The sequence below is a fragment of the Cyphomyrmex costatus genome, unplaced genomic scaffold, assembly GCF_001594065.2.
Source record: "Cyphomyrmex costatus isolate MS0001 unplaced genomic scaffold, Ccosl1.0 scaffold413, whole genome shotgun sequence".
In the NCBI taxonomy this organism is placed as follows: Eukaryota; Metazoa; Arthropoda; class Insecta; order Hymenoptera; family Formicidae; genus Cyphomyrmex; species Cyphomyrmex costatus.
The window spans coordinates 290,929-307,488 of NW_017278351.1; the positions used below are offsets into that span (position 1 = coordinate 290,929).

The 16,560-nt window shown below is 29.8% G+C and overlaps 2 protein-coding genes across 2 annotated transcripts; one reads left to right on the top strand and one right to left on the bottom strand.

Moving 5' to 3' along the window:
• Positions 1 to 457: 457 nt before the first annotated feature.
• On the top strand, positions 458 to 6,735 carry ema (C-type lectin domain containing ema). Its single transcript, XM_018543969.1, has 14 exons — positions 458 to 531; positions 616 to 744; positions 868 to 1,001; positions 1,072 to 1,220; positions 1,372 to 1,601; positions 3,526 to 3,715; positions 3,929 to 4,399; positions 4,483 to 4,609; positions 4,754 to 4,908; positions 5,022 to 5,183; positions 5,292 to 5,430; positions 5,592 to 5,895; positions 5,960 to 6,090; positions 6,153 to 6,735. The coding sequence occupies exons 1-14, from the start codon at positions 458 to 460 to the stop codon at positions 6,593 to 6,595; spliced, it is 2,838 nt and encodes a 945-aa protein (XP_018399471.1). The 3' UTR covers positions 6,596 to 6,735.
• Positions 6,736 to 8,365: 1,630 nt separating this feature from the next.
• On the bottom strand, positions 8,366 to 15,266 carry Hrs (Hepatocyte growth factor regulated tyrosine kinase substrate). Its single transcript, XM_018543982.1, is given in 12 exon segments — positions 8,366 to 8,535; positions 8,537 to 9,031; positions 9,211 to 9,509; positions 9,593 to 9,906; positions 9,989 to 10,359; positions 11,641 to 11,817; positions 12,079 to 12,154; positions 12,230 to 12,504; positions 14,079 to 14,267; positions 14,354 to 14,429; positions 14,757 to 14,841; positions 14,907 to 15,266. Coding segments are annotated over 12 exon segments (2,493 nt in total). The 5' UTR covers positions 14,944 to 15,266; the 3' UTR covers positions 8,366 to 8,436.
• Positions 15,267 to 16,560: the final 1,294 nt, after the last annotated feature.

Here is a 16,560-nt window from a genome sequence, read left to right on the forward strand (position 1 = left end):
ATACTCTGATCAACTGGAGCGAGCTAAACATGGCGGTACTGAACATATGCTAACGGTGGTAGTGGGGGTTGAGTGTCGCTTTTCTCATATATAGGACTCTAGCCGGGAGGACTGTGAATGGCTGTGAACGTCAAGTCCCAGTCAAGTCAAAACCAATTAAACTTATTAAAAGAAGAAAAAGTAGAAGGGTTGTTTAAGGAGAAGAAGAAATAATCCAACTTTTAACATTTTAATCTGAACCTAAACCCAAATGGCGATGTAAAGTATAATAAAGTCCATCGTGCTCTCGACAGTTATACTGCGCATATTGCTGTTTCATATGACGAACAAGGGCTCGACAGAACAGTACATCTCTATGATTGTTGCGTGATAAAGAGAAAAAGAGTTGTTGTAGAGTAGTGCAGGTACAGTTTGTGGAACGCGCGAATGCAGGCATGTTCGTTCGAGGTAACTGAAAATGTTTCGCAGTCGGAGCTGGTTTAGTGGCGGATTTTGGAAGCCCAGAAACCCACATTCCCTAGAGCACCTTAAGTATGTACAGATAATCGACTAACATAATACTTGTATCATAAATCCAAAAGATTCTTACAAGCATGTATTTGTTTATGTTGTCAGATATTTGTATAATGTTTTGTCAAAAAATCATACCGTGTCTGAGAACAATAGAGGTTTGCTGGTCGAAACTCTACGTTCAATAGCTGAGATTCTCATTTGGGGTGATCAAAATGATAGTAGTGTGTTTGAGTGAGTAGAGATCATAACAATATTTTTGGATTTTTATTGCGATAATACTATTCTAAAACTATAGTTAATATAGTACATAAAAGTGTAGAAATATGATTAATAGGATACATTATATATTTACAGTTTTTTTCTGGAGAAGAACATGCTTTCGTTTTTCCTGCGGATTATGAAGCAAAAATGTGGAAGCTATGTATGTGTTCAATTGCTTCAAACGTTGAATATTTTATTTGAGAACATACGCAATGAGACATCCTTATGTGAGTTTTGTAAAATTTTTCTTTTATATTATTAAATGATTCCTGAATTATTAAAATTTGTCGTTTTCAGATTATTTATTAAGTAACAATCATGTAAATAGTATAATAGTACACAAATTTGACTTTAGCGATGAAGAAGTAATGGCATATTATATTAGTTTCCTGAAAACATTGAGTTTGAAGTTAAACGCACATACAATACATTTCTTCTATAACGAGGTAAACGAGGTACACACATAATGATATTTTTTGTGCCTGTTTATTTAGTTACATCCTTGTTTATGTTCATGGTACATATAGTAAATATCTGTATTGGAATTATCCATTGTACATTGATAAAATTATTATAACAAGTTTTTTCTGTCATTAGCATACCAATGATTTCCCATTGTATACAGAAGCGATCAAATTTTTCAATCATTCAGAAGGTATGGTGCGTATAGCTGTGAGAACTTTGACTCTAAATGTGTATCGTGTTGAGGATGCATCTATGCTTACTTTTATAAGAGATCGCACTGCAGCACCATATTTCAGTAACCTTGTATGGTTTATCGGTGATCATATTATAGAATTAGACACCTGTGTTCGAAATGATGCAGAGTAAGTATCAATATTAAAATATATATTTTTTCTTTTCTATCACAATTTCTGTTCTATAATAGTAGTAATAGCAGTAATATCTTTAATACACACGATTTTCTAATCCTTTGTTATATAATGAATCTATATAGGGTTACTTTTCATAACGTCTACAAACATATGAATATTATGGAATGAATTTTATATATATCTTAACATCTTTAAAAAGTATTTATAAAGTTAAAAAAATAATATATAAATGTTATAAAATTAATAATAATCTGTAAAAAATGAGAGAAATACACTTTTAAGTATATTAAAATTTAAAATATTGAAATGCTAGTGATTTAAGAAAAAGTGTGTTTTATACCTTAATTGATATTCTAAACTAAAATAAAAAAAATTCAGGTGTTAGTTATTCAAAAAGAATTATTCATTATTATAATTTAAAAATAGTTTTTTAATAAGCATTAATAGGTATTAATTGTAGTATATTTTGGATATTCGTTGCATTTATATATATATATATATATATATTTTCAACAATTTATTTTATTATTGATATTATGTTACAAAAACTTACAACTAATAATTAGCAGAAACGTTTTAATTATTATTTATAATATTTGTATATAATATTTGACACAAATATTACAGCAACATTTTAGCACAAAATTATTTTAATTATTTTTTGTTTTTAATAATGAAATTTCTGCAATATAAGAGCTAAAAAGTTGAAAATAAAGAAATATTAAAAGTTCTCAACAGAAAGTTTACTCTTTTACACGATGAGTTATTTGTGATTTAAGATGAACTTCAAAGGTAGATCTTATCCAAGAATATGCACGAATAGGGGCTGGCAACTCATTAAATCTATTTTCTAAATGCTAAACTTTTTTTTAGGGAAAGGATAAGATATTCCTAGTATTTTAAAGAAAAGAAATGACGATTGTGTGTATTAAGGAATAATACAGTAATTATAATACAGAAAAATAGAGATCTTGAAACTGGTACACTGAAAAAAATTAATTAGTAGTTGAAAGTAGAAAAAGTTTAATTCCTATTTATTGCAATTATTAAACTCTGCAATTATCAAACTATATGTCTAACGTCTTTGTTTCATTCAACGCTCTTGTACATACATACATTCATTACACTCTCAAACAATACACAATCTTGCTTTTAAGATTAAATTATATTAAGCCTTTGAGTCTACGATGCTAGAAGTCAGTTCGAAGTCTCGAACGGAGAAAAAATTGACTAATTGCATTAGTCATGTCGTCATGTGACTACATTATTGAAACACGATTTGTTAATTCTTTCTCTGGTCGAGATCTTCGAATTTCTAACATCATGGTAGGCTTTAAAGTAGATTATCAATAAAATTAAATTTCAATTTTCGATGAAACATGGTAAACGTGAATTTTAATATTAGACAAGATATTGTATTTCCAAAAATGCATAATAACAAAGTAACGGTGTCTGCACATTTCAGCCCTAAGTATAGCTTACATGAGTACAACGAAGTTTGATAATTTGATTCTATTTTTTTATTTTTTATTCTTATATTTGATATTGACATATTATAATGAACAAATTAAAAAAAATATTCATGACTGATTTTTAATTGGTCGTGCCGCCATATCATACGCAACGCCTTTTTAATTCTACCGCGGCGAATAACAAGATAGTATGTAATTTGAGAGTGCGTGTGGAATGTTACACATTGAATGAAACAGAGGCATTCAAACATAGATTTTGGCATCAGTTTAATTATAATATTTCTTTTGCTTTTAACTATCAACTTGTTTTTCCGATATACCAGTTTTAAGATATCTATCTTTCTATAATTTAACCTAATAGTTATTCTGACAAATCTTATTTAAATCAAACTTCACAGTAACAATAATAATATTAATAGTAATGATAATGTATTTCTTTTTAGTCATCAAAGTCAAAATAGATTGTCAGATTTGGTTGCCGAACATTTGGATCATCTCCATTATCTAAATGATATTTTATCTTTGAATATACGAGACTTGAATAAAGTTCTATCTGAACATTTATTGCACAAATTGTTAGTTCCGTTGTATGTCTATTCTCTAATGAAATACAAAAACACGTGCCAAACTCAGGTAAAAATCAAATTTTTATCTTTTTTATTATAAAAGTAATTAATATATATTAACTGTTTTTAAGCGGCACGAGTTTATTTTTCTTATTTGTTTAATGTTTAGCATTTTATTCTACATGAGAATATTTAAAAAATTATTTAAAGTTAATGAGCTTATTTTTGTTATTAAAGAGATAATATTTCTTTATGGCAATAATTAAATTGAATTTTTTAGGAAGAAAAAAAACACGTCAGTGTTGTGGTTGCGCTTTTTCTACTTTCTCAAGTCTTTTTGATAGTATCGCACAAACCTCTTGTACATACATTAGCGACTGTAATGCTCATGTCCGATTTAGAAACGATTCAAATTGGAATAAATAGTGTTCTAGAAAAATTTGGAGATATAAACTTTGACGATGCTTCCCCTATAAATACTCCTGTTCATACGAGTACATTATCAGATATTACAAGCCTTCCAAGTGAAGAGGATTTAGATGAAATTAAACAATTGAATGTAACGGATGAGGAGAAAGAGCAACGCTTGGCAATGGAGAGCCCTTTATCTCATCAAAGTCAAAATGACATATTCGAATCTTTAACAAAAAAACCATTTTTAGAAACAATAACCAATTCCTTGTTATGTACAGAAAATGATTATGCTGCATTATTTGCGCTTTGTCTATTATATGCATTAGCTAATAACCAGGTAATAATTATAAATTCTGATAGAGACTTATTTTATTCATAAATGGTTTTTTTTTATAATAAGTCAATTTTGTTATTTTCTAGGGTATAAGTCATAAAATTTTGGATATAATTCTGTCTCCATTCCATAATAATACGTCGACGAAAAATCCCTATTATGAATTACTCATGGATAGATTAATTCATATTATAACTTCGAGTTGTCAAACAAGTGAGTTGTGTCAATAATTCCATTATAATATCTATGAATTTAATATTTACATATACTACAAAGTTTTTAAATTTTGGCTCGTAGCCCTTGTTTGTAATATATATTGTTTTATTTTCAAATTTTATACAAATATTTCCTTTTTAGATTCCAAAGTGAGGCTGGTTACGTTGGAATTAACTATCAAATTATTAACACAACTGACAGTATCTGAAGGACAATGTCTGTTACGAGAATCACATCTAGCAGTCATTGAAGCAGCGAAAGAACAAAGCACATCTTTGCTAAAAAATTTCTATAAGGTGTTTAAATTATTGAAATTAAACTGAGGCGTACTTCCTCAAGTTTTGTTTGCTTCTAGACTCTCTCTTACAAATGCATTCTATTAAAAATATTCTATATTAATTTTGTTTAGAGCGAAGATATTTTCTTGGATATGTTTGAGGATGAATACAGTGACATACAAAAACGACCGTTAAATGTCGAATGGTTAATGATGGATAGCAATATTTTATTGCCACCTACAGGTACACCTATGACTGGAATTGAATTTAGTAAAAGGCTACCATGTGGTGAGGTAGGAAGAAACACAAAGAAATTTATGTATTTGTAGATAAACCTATAAAGCTGCAGAAAAATAATAACATTGTATAATAAGATAATAAAATCATAAATGATTGTGCAGGTGGAAAGGGCCCGTCGTGCGATAAGAGTTTTTTTTTTAATACGAGAATTATTTCTAACACTCAATAGGGAAGTGGAAACAAAATTACCACTGACTATTCCAGCTCATTGCGTAAAAGTCAACAACGTTCTTGATCTAAGTAAGAGTTATTTATTTTAACCACATGGTTAATTATTTTAAAAAAATGATAAAGTTAATTTGCGATATTTTATATGCAATATTTTATTTATTCATTGATTGTAACTATAAATAAAATTAGATAAATAACGCAAGATTCATTATTTATAACTTTGTTTACAGATAATAGTGATTTGATTGCATGCACTGTCGTGTGGAAAGATGGTCAGAAGATTCGCCGTTTCTTAGTTATTGATTTTGTGCAATTAATTCTTGTGAAACCTGATATCAGTAGGCTTGGATGGGGTGTTGCAAAGTTAGTTGGTTTTTTGCAAGATATTGATGTGACCGGCGACAAGGATGATTCAAGATGTTTGTACCTGACAATTTACAAACCATTAAGTAGTAGCACATGCAATCGTATACCGTTGCTGTCGGCTAAATTTATTTTTGATGATCATATCCGTTGTATGGCAGCTAAACAAAGGTTGGTTTTATAGGAAACGTCAAAATCATATTATCATTACAATTAATCAAATCGGTTAATTTAGATTAACAAAAGGACGAATAAAAGCAAGACAAAGGAAGATGAATCAGATTGCAACATTGTTAGATATTCCAACGAGTACATCTCATTGTTCGACACAACCCAATCATGCTTTGCGTAGTTTACGACATGAACGTAAGTTTAAAGTTAAAATTAGTCAGCAGAATCTTTGTGAATAATCAGTTCAATTCTTTTAGGTATAATCGGACGTGGTCAAAGACTACAGAGGGATCAAGCAAGGCCGATGTTTACGGTAAATAAAGTTCCTGGATTTGCAACTCAAATGCGTAGGGAGACTATTAAGCCGGTGCCATCATCGAGTTCTAAACATGATGATGCAAGTTCAAATGAGAGGATTCATGAAAATAGTTTGCGATCTAGAGACGGCTCGCCTAAGATGCCAAGACCACGGAGCGAGGAGATTCCTTTAGAGGATATGTGTATTCGGAAAACTTCTCTTACGTCCAATGGATTAAATGTAACGCACATATGTTCAGAAAGGACAGACAGTCAAAGTGCTTGCTCGAATAACAGCGAATCTTCGTCTGTAATTGGGAATCATTCTGAAGAAACGTCTTTTACATCTCCGCAAGGACAAGAATCAAAGCCACGTAGAAAGGGGCAAGTGGAAACTGTGTGATTAAAAATAGGCCCACTAGTAATTTAAACTAAACGTTTATCTTTAAAAAATCTTAGACGATGAATGAAAATGTGTATATGCCATACTTTTGACTTAGCAAAAACAGCCTGCTTGACTAAATTAATAAAAAATTTTTAGTGTGAACGCATTTTATATTTCGTCTTATAATGTAAACTATAAAACTGTAATTTTAATGATATTTTTATCAAATATGTGATTGAACAATATCAATGAACGCTCGTATGATTAACACAAGAAAAAATAACGAAGTGAAATCTATAATATTAATATATCACACTTTTCTTTGTATTAGAAATCATTAAGGCTATCCTTGTTTATATAGATACATCTCATTTAATTAAATAAAATTTATTCATGGTGCTTACCACCAAATAATTATCACTTTAATAGTAAAAAAATCGTGCAACAATTCTTGTAATTATTTCATACATGTTATGTATCCTTTTGAGCTCACAGTTTTTTTAAAATAAAGAAAGTTGTACAAGGTTCTTTAGATGATATTAATTATTTATATAAATAAGAAGCTATGCCTATACTGGTTGAAGCTGGATCTTAGGTGCTATTATAATTCGGTGTAAATTTATATACGTATATATAGTCTCTCGCGCGCCGAACAATTTTTCGGTCTTGAAACGCCACTCTATGAAATTACCGTAATAATATCACGAGTTAAATTATCTAGCAATTTGAAAATTCTGATGCTCATAGCATCTTAGATCTTAATAATGTTGAATGACATATTAAAATTTATGAATAAAATATTAAAAATTTGTAAATAATTAATTTATATTGTGAAAAATATTTTATATGTACCACGTTTAGTAGTCTTCTATTGCGCACCGAATTGATTTTCTGGACTTAGAAACGCAAATAAACTATCATAGTAATATCACAAATTGATTAGCAATGTAATAATTTCATGCTCAATTGGCATCATTTTAAGATCTTAATTTGAATATTAAAAATCTGTAAATAAATTTATTGCAAAATATAATACCTCAATCTGAAGTTGAATCTCCATCTCCAACATTTCGTGCGGACAATTTGGAAGATTACAAACATCGCATATAAATTTACATAAAATTATTTAAAGCACTCGAGATTCAACTTCGACCTTCATATAGGCATTGCTTTTTAGTTATTGTGTTCACATTGTATGATCCTATTGTACACAATTAAAGTACTAATATTGTACATAAATCGTTATTATTGTTTAATCATTTATATTTTAAATAAATAAATTCTGAAAAAAATTAACATTTTATGAATAAAACAAAAAAATAAATATTTAAGAGAATTGAACACAAAAATATACACTAACAATAATTAAATGTTATATTAACTAACAATAATTATATGTTATATTAGAAATTGTATTTTTATTTCAGAAATTGTATTATTATTTATATAGGAGTATATTCTGTATATGCATAATTATATGTTTATTATGTATAAACAATTTTTTTTTCAAAGAACAATATAGTAAGAAATAGTTTTTAGTATCATAAAATGTGCACAATATGTATATATAAAATTAATCTGTAGCGAATTCATATTTTCTAGCTTTCGGATATTTTTTTCGGATAAATATTTTTTTTTAATACATATTCGTATTTTATTGATATTTCTTAAAAACATTTAACTATTATGTCAGTAATCAATAAATGTAAAATTATGACTTTATTACCAGAGATAAAATTGTTTATTTGTTAAAATAAGTAAATGTTATCTTAACTTTATAATGTTCTAATTTAGAAAGAGAAATCTTTTGTCTTTAAATGTATTGTATATAATATTCAATTTAATTTAATCGAAAGAAATTAGCTCTGCTGTTCTAGGTTTTGTTTCTTCTGCATCTTGGATAGTTTCGTTAGTTGTAGTTGCGACTGGAGGAGCAGGTTGAAATGATATTGATTGCACAGCAGGAATTTGAGCCATTCCTTGCATTGTTGGTATATTAGGTGTTTGGGAACCAGGTAAAGTTTTGCTCGCTGCAGGAACAGGTCCGCTATTAGATTCGGCAGACACTTGAATCACACTTGAAGGTTGGGATGATATAGCAGTATTGGAAACATGCGTTGGTATTGAGGCTCCTTGGGTAGCAGGTAAAGTAGATGATTGTGATCCTATTTGCGATGGTAGACCAACTATTGTACCAGTAGGTACGTGACTCCCCGAAGCTATCGAACCTGATGAAGGACCAATATGTCCTTGAGGTATTGAAGGTAGCCTGATTTGAGTCAATGGAGGAACCTGTTGTGGTATTTGAGACGAAGCGCCTTGTTGAGGTGGTATATGTCTGCCTAATGAAGTTTGTCCCGATGACATATGTATCGTCGGACCTTGCTGAGATCCTAGTTGATGATTACTCGGTGGTTGAATCTGTTGAATAGATGGTGTCATTTGAGGCGGTATCTGCAAGAAAAAGTATTTTAAAGCTCATGGTTTTTACAATATATTACCTAAAGATTAAAGATTACTAAGAAATTTATAAATAAATTTTATTGATGAATCTCCTTGATAATCTTTAATCTTTAGCCACAGATTTTTGTCAATAGAAAAGATTGATAAAGGCATTAAAAAATTGCACTTACCATTCCTGGGCCTGATATAGATACGTGACTTATATTCTCTTGTCCTTGGATGGATGGATCAGGTGATTGTTGTTCCGGGTTAGGAAGTGATGGCATCATATGCACTGGCAGAGTATTCATCGGTGGCATATTATAACTCTGCATAGGATATTGATTTATAATTGGTTGACCATACATATAAACTCCTTGATTCGTGGGTGACATCGGATTGTAATTAGTTCCTGGATTCGGATAATGTACATGACGGACAGGCGATCCTTGAGAAGGGCCCATAAAATCTGGAATACCTTGATAATTTCCTGCAAAAATAGAGATAAAATAAATAACTTTAATAAAGATAAAATAAATTAAAAAATGCGTAAATAACAAAATTACAAATTACCCATTATATATTGTTGTTTCTGTTGCTCTTGACGCATTTGCATTTCCCTTTCTTGTTCTTGAATCTTTCGTAAAGCTAATTGGCGTTGATATTGTAAATATTCTTGCTTCTTCTTTCGCATGATTGCTAGTTTTTGCGCCATTAGCATCTGTCGCTGTCTCTCAGCTTCTTCTGCCCTTCTACGTAATTTTTCTTTATGTTCTTCTCGAAGAGCATCTAAAGCAGCTCTAGCATCTTTCATCTGAGTTAATTTATCTTGCAAGCCTTCATAATACACTCTACTATCATCTTGTTCTTGAATATATCTTAATAATCTACAAAAAACATTTTCTGTGATCAAAATAGAAAATCCAATATATTAGAAAAAAGATTAATAGTTCAATTTTTAAAACATACCTGGAATGCATAGCTGTTATATTCATAAATAAAGTTTGAACCGAACTATCATTAGCAATCGATCTGCCTCTTGAGGAGTTGCTTTTCATTCTATTTACGAAAATTTCAACTTGAGATCTTAAACCACTTACGAATTCTTCCATTTGAGTATCGATTTCTCCATTTTCCTGTTTTACTAGTAGTAATTTTTGAGGCATTGGGCTGCTTATATTGGGTGCAGATGGACTAGTCACATCTACTCTTGATCCATGTTCAATTGATCCATGATCTTCATTTGCAGTTTGCCTTTGTTCCCAATACTTACGATTTAGATATTTAGCAAGTTCAGGTTCGATCTCATCGTCATCTTGTATTTGTGATGGGCTGGGACCCTAATAAGAAACATTACACCAAAATTTTATATCTAAGATAAAATAAGAATTTAACAGAGAATGTTAAATAATAAGAGCAATTTTCGTTATATAAATTTTTCTCTAAACATTATAGATTCAAGGATATTTCCGATGCTAATAGTTATTGGAATACCCTATATATAGGGGAGAGTGGTCTAAATTGGACCTATTTGCAGTTTTTGTTCTCTATAAGACGTAAATAAAGTCTGATCATAAAACCAATAGTGCCGTTCGAAAGATTATTTAATTCCCCCCCTCCCCTTCATTTTTATGTCAGACCATTTTGACGTATCTCTTATGACGTATTTGTGTCAAACTATAATGGAAAATGTAAAAATGCATTTTCCGGTTCACTCATAGTTCCAAATCGGACGTCTCCTATTTTTATGGACTTTTAAAATATTTTTATAGAATTAATTAAAATATTTTTATAGAATTTTAAAATATTTTAATTAATTTTTTTTGTTAGTAATGAGTAAAAACGTGCAATTTAAGATTCAAAGATAAAAATATAGTTTATATTATTATAATTAAAATCAATAAAATGCCATCAATCTGAGTCTGATGTATTTTACTGATTTAGTGTTCCTTAGACCAGATCTGGTCGGTCGATCACCAGTACTACAACCAGGTTGTGACGAATCTTCTTTCTTCAATGAATTAACTGGCTTACTCGTCTTTTTAGTGTTTTTTGTATAGGTCCGATTTGAACAACCAAAGAGAGGTCCGATTTGGACACGGCTTCTTTCGAACGATTGGAACAAATTTTACAATAAACCGCAAAAGTAATCACAAAACTCTTGATATTTTTGAATTCTACACTCTTTAATTATCTTAAATCAATTACCGTTCAAATTTTTAACATTTTCTAAATAATGATTTACAAGGTTTTTCCTTTTTAAAAAAATTTTTGCATGATAGCCGAAATACATATTTGCGTCTATTCTACAAACGTTATGACAGAGTACTGCCAAACTGCTGTCACATATTCGGTGTCTCATAAGGATTTTACATTATAAATAGCACGCAAATCTGCTTAACCGTATTTATTTAAATTAAAATGGTCCGATTTGGAACACGGTCCAATTTAGGACATTCTTCCCTACATATTCACATGGAATTATTTAACATTAAAGATCCAGCTTCACGACATAATGGATTTTTATTCCCTATTGGTTGTTTTCATATGTATCTATAGTTCAATAAGATTCTTATTGTTTATAATAATTTCATGTGATAGATTCGCAACAAGACACTTACAGGTGATAATGGTGGAGAATCTATTGTTCTAGATATTGGAGTTGAATTGGATTTTAAAACGCTTGTAGCGCGTTTCTTTTCTTTTTCTTTTTGTTCAGCTTCACTTTGACTTAAGGCTATCGCTAAATTTAATTCTTCCTCTTCTCGTAATTCTTCTTCTGTTTTCCGAACTGGGACCTATAAAAATATAAATATAAAATATATTGTGCATATGCAGAGAGGTTTTTAGTAATAATAAAATTTCTATAAAAGCTTTGGTAAACTTTTAAATTTAATTTAAAAAAGTAATGACTAATTTTATTGTAAATTATTTAAGTGGAAATAATTAGTGTTCTATATTTACATTTAATGTTATATTATGTGTAAATATAAGTTTACATATGTTATTATTATTGCAACATACAATTCTCTCTCAGTACCTAAAATAAAAGTACTTACTTGTTGTTGTTGAGCCAAAGTACTTTTGAGATATTCTACTGGAAGGTCGGTATCTTTGGTTTGCGTTGTAGATGGTCTGAAAAACTGTAACGTTTAAACACTATTCAAATAATATATGAGTATAATGAATAAAATAAGAAATTTCACCAACTTGGTAACTTGTTCGTAACAAGCTTCACAAACTCGTACTTCTTTCTCAATTCCAAATTTTGGCAAAGTACAGACTTTATTCGAACATTGGGCACAAAAGACTTGGCCACATGCTCTGCAGTGATGCTTCCGTTGAACCATGCCGAAAACTACACGACACCGATGGCAGACATCACCATCTGCCCATACGGGCGCAGTATCTGCTTTGAACATAGCGTCGCTTTCTTTTAAAGCAGGAAATTGATAACCTTCGGTTTTCATTATATTTAATGTATCCTGAAAAAAAGAAATAAGAGAAAAATAAAATAAATAAATAAAATTATATAATGATAATTATAATACATAATAATGGATCAATTATAAACAGAATCATAAGTCTCGTAATTTGTTCTCGTAAGAACTTTGTAAGAACTTATGATTATTGTTCTAACGTTATGCATATGTATCGTAAGACCTATGATTAATTGTAGTAAATATCTACAATTTCTTGTAAATCTTATGGCTCGTAAGAAGCTGTCTGTATAGATATTGTATAAAAAAGAACATGTCAACAATATTAAACTGGATTTGTTGAAACACTCTGTAATCTTTGAACATATATTAAACCATGATCATTCGATGAATTGGGATAATGTTAAAATTTTAGACACGGAACCAACCTACCACAAGAGATTTAGTAATGCTACATATAAAAGAACAATCATATGGCCTAAATTTACAGATATAAAGCGTCTCGATGAGTCTTACATATATTTACTAAAAGAGTCATAACAACACACAATAATATCATACATGTGGAATATCGTTTTGAACTATCATTGGTTATCGTTGTTTGGTACCGATACTACATCAACTTTCATTGTGCTTGCATTGAGATGAAAGCCTCATTCTAACATTTGAACATATTTACATGTCTGTAACTATTGATCTGTAATTGATATCTTTTTCATTTCAATTACTTTGTTATCTAAATTATCTTTTTTAACTATATATATATATATATATATATTTAATTAAATTATTACATATCAACTTTTGTTAGTTCAAATTTTAATTGTGTTGACTCCACTTTTCAGACTCTACTTTTTTCTGTCTACTGAACGAAGAAATCTTTCTAATGAATTATATTAATATATCAATCTTTATCATTTTTATGTTATAATTTTTTCATTTTTTATTAAAGGATGTAGATAGTCTAGAGATGTTTTTATAAAAATATAAAAGTATTACCTTAAAAAAATCACCAAAAAAAAATTCACAAAGGTTCCGATATTTAAAACATATTTTTTCATTAAATTCGGTTTAGTTGTTTACAAAAAAATCACTTTTCTTATTTCGCTTTTCTCCTGCACGACTCCCCCAAAAATGCAATTTTAAGGCAAATTTTTGGAGAAGTTTAATATCTCAAGGCAACTAATGACATTAATTTCAGCTCAATCAGTGTGGGGCCAATTCACATACATATCCACTGCTATATCATTTAATACTAAAGACTAAATAAATCTAAATGTATCAGCATTTACTCACTATGGGTGCGGTCAAAGTTTCACTAGAAATATTTTGAAGCGTTTGATTAACCAATCAGAAGAAAGAATTTTACAAATTGACCAATCAAGAAACGCTTCAAAGCATTTGTAGCATCGCGTTGACCATATCCTATATTTAATATCTATTTAGATTCAATTGGCAACAAATGCGCTTTAAATTTTATTATAACATTGTTCATATATTGATCTTTTTACCATCTCTAATTGTATGAAGATATAAGCACTTAAAAGTTTTTATAAGTTCTAAGAGAATATGTTATAAGCTTTATAATTTTGCTTAGAATTTAGGTATAAATTTATCACCTGAATAGTCCTATATTTGGGATAATGACGAAATGCGTGAGCCCAAGCTTGTATTAGTTCCAAAGTTTTTAGTCTAACGTTTTCGTGTGGAGAAGTTTTAACTAGTTCTTTCAGCTGTTCCATATATTGTTTGGTAGCTACCTCATCATGAATTAATGACCCGCAATTTTTTACACAAGATTCCAGCACCTGAATACATTAATAAACATGAATCAATAAATATAAAAACAATACAATTTTTTAAAATTATAATACATATAGTATACATTTCTTACCAGTAAGGCATATAGCGCTACATGTGGATTACTATTTATCATCTTCTTCTTTATAGCAGTGATTGCAGCTTTTGGTCTAAATATATAAGATGTTTAAAAACAGACCCAGACAGCATTTAATATTCTAAAGATATTTTGAGGATATTCTGAAAATGTCATAAGATATACTCAGAATGTTTCCATTTCCATTAATTTCTTGCTTGAGAGCAATAATTAAAATATCCTCAAAATATCCTTAGAGTATCACGTGCTGTCAGGAAGATAGTAACAATAATATATTTAATGAGTTTTTAAAAGTAATGCAGAATACAGTCGATATGTCGATCACTATACATCACAATTAAGTAAAAATTCTAATTGTTAAGTAAAATAAATAATTAGTTTTTATAAAAATTATGCTTACTGAACATCACTCTGACGTATAAGATCACAAATCTGCATAATTGTAGGCCAGTCTGGTTCTAATTGCATATGACTTGTTGCCTTATCTACGAGTGGATTAATGAGTGACTTAGAAGCTCCGACATTTTGGACAAATTTCAACAAAGCTTACCTAATAATTTATCAAAATTCGTCGAACTACGAAACATTTTGCAACTTTGACGTAATGCGCGTCTTCGTCTTCCTAAAGTTTTTAACCACTATGAACAAGCAATAATCCGTACTCGGTAATCAACTTGCAACAGCTGAAGATCAACTTCGACAATCCTACTTTCCTTGTTCCAATCCGAGTTTCTATCGCAGATCTCGACTTCGGCTCTCTGACAATCCCGACCACTCCGACGACCCGACGTCATCCAGATTGACTCTTCGGCTGTTTACGAGATATGAGTCATAGACCCGTATTCAGAAACGTACTCACAACGATGTTAGCGCTCTAACGTGCTATAGTTTACGTTACGCATCTATAGAATTTCAGAGATAAAAACGCGCTTTTATCAATAAAAACGCGTTCTGAAAACGAACCATAGACTGTAGTTATAATTATGTGGAATTAGACAGGGATGCACCCAGATGTTGTTTTATCCTTGTTGTTCACGAATGATAAACAAGATAAATACGACACCTTGGATGATTCTGACGCAGCCTTGGTGACACATTGCGCATAATGGCGGCGACAGGTAATTTCAACCAATCAAAAATTGAGGCGCAACTATTCAAACATTAAATAAAAAGAACAAAGCTATTTATTGATTTTTAGTAAACAATTATATTAAATATAAATTAACTTCATAAATAATAAAATAACTATAAAATAACAAATAAAATAGTAAATATTTTCTCAGGTTTCTCTCTCTCTCTTTCTCTAATATTAGTTATGAATATTACTTTCCAAAACGTTCATTTCGAGAAAAATTTTACTTGAAATATATAGCATAAGTAAACATATTATATCAAGTAAAATTTCGAAGGGAACGTTTGGAAAGTAGTCTACATAACGAAGACTTATATAAGTTTTTTATTACATATATTTGTTTCATTTAAAAAAATCTTTTTTTGTACAATTTTGTTGTTTTATTGAATCGTTCATTATTATGAACGAAGAATTCATTAAATTTCAAAGCAACACCTTCAGATTGCTTTATTTTTGACAATTTAAGCGTTATTGTCTGCAAAAAAGTTTCTTTTCCCGAGACAGTAACTGCTTGTTTATTACAAACGCCGAACGCGGCATATATACGTCCAATTTGGCCAATCAAAATAATAGGAGCTAAGATTCCGGGGCAGTCCCGGACTTTTTTCTACCAGATTCTTTTATTTTTTATTCAACGCAAAAATGCGTCGAATGAGCCTAATTTCATCGAAATCGGAGGTAAAATAATAAACAAAATATTAAACAATGTTTTAATAGTATTTCTCATTTAATAGTATTTAATGTATTAATAGTATTTATGTTTAATATGTTATTTATAGTATTTCATAACTACAAAGAACTTTTTTATAAAATTTTAGAATATTTCATTTTTTTTCTAATTCTGACGAATAATGAGATACTATGTAAGCGTCCACCGGAAATTTTGGATGCTGCAGATGAGGAAAGGCTTCGTCTTTATAATTGACCATGTAATCCTTCTTGTCGCTGAAACGGCCGATTTGAGCAGTTCGTGAAAATCTATCTTTACACTATTAAAAGCCATCAATCTTGGGCAATCTATCAAACTATATGTTTACAATTTCATTAACATTGACTGTGTTAACAAAATTTA

Excerpts from the sequence above, each read along its gene's own strand:
- ema (XM_018543969.1), top strand. The coding sequence starts at position 458 with ATGTTTCGCAGTCGGAGCTGGTTTAGTGGCGGATTTTGGAAGCCCAGA. Across the intron at positions 745-867 it reads AATGATAGTAGTGTGTTTGA|TTTTTTTCTGGAGAAGAACA; the intron begins GTGAGTAGAGAT and ends ATATATTTACAG. Across the intron at positions 5,184-5,291 it reads AAAGGCTACCATGTGGTGAG|GTGGAAAGGGCCCGTCGTGC; the intron begins GTAGGAAGAAAC and ends ATGATTGTGCAG.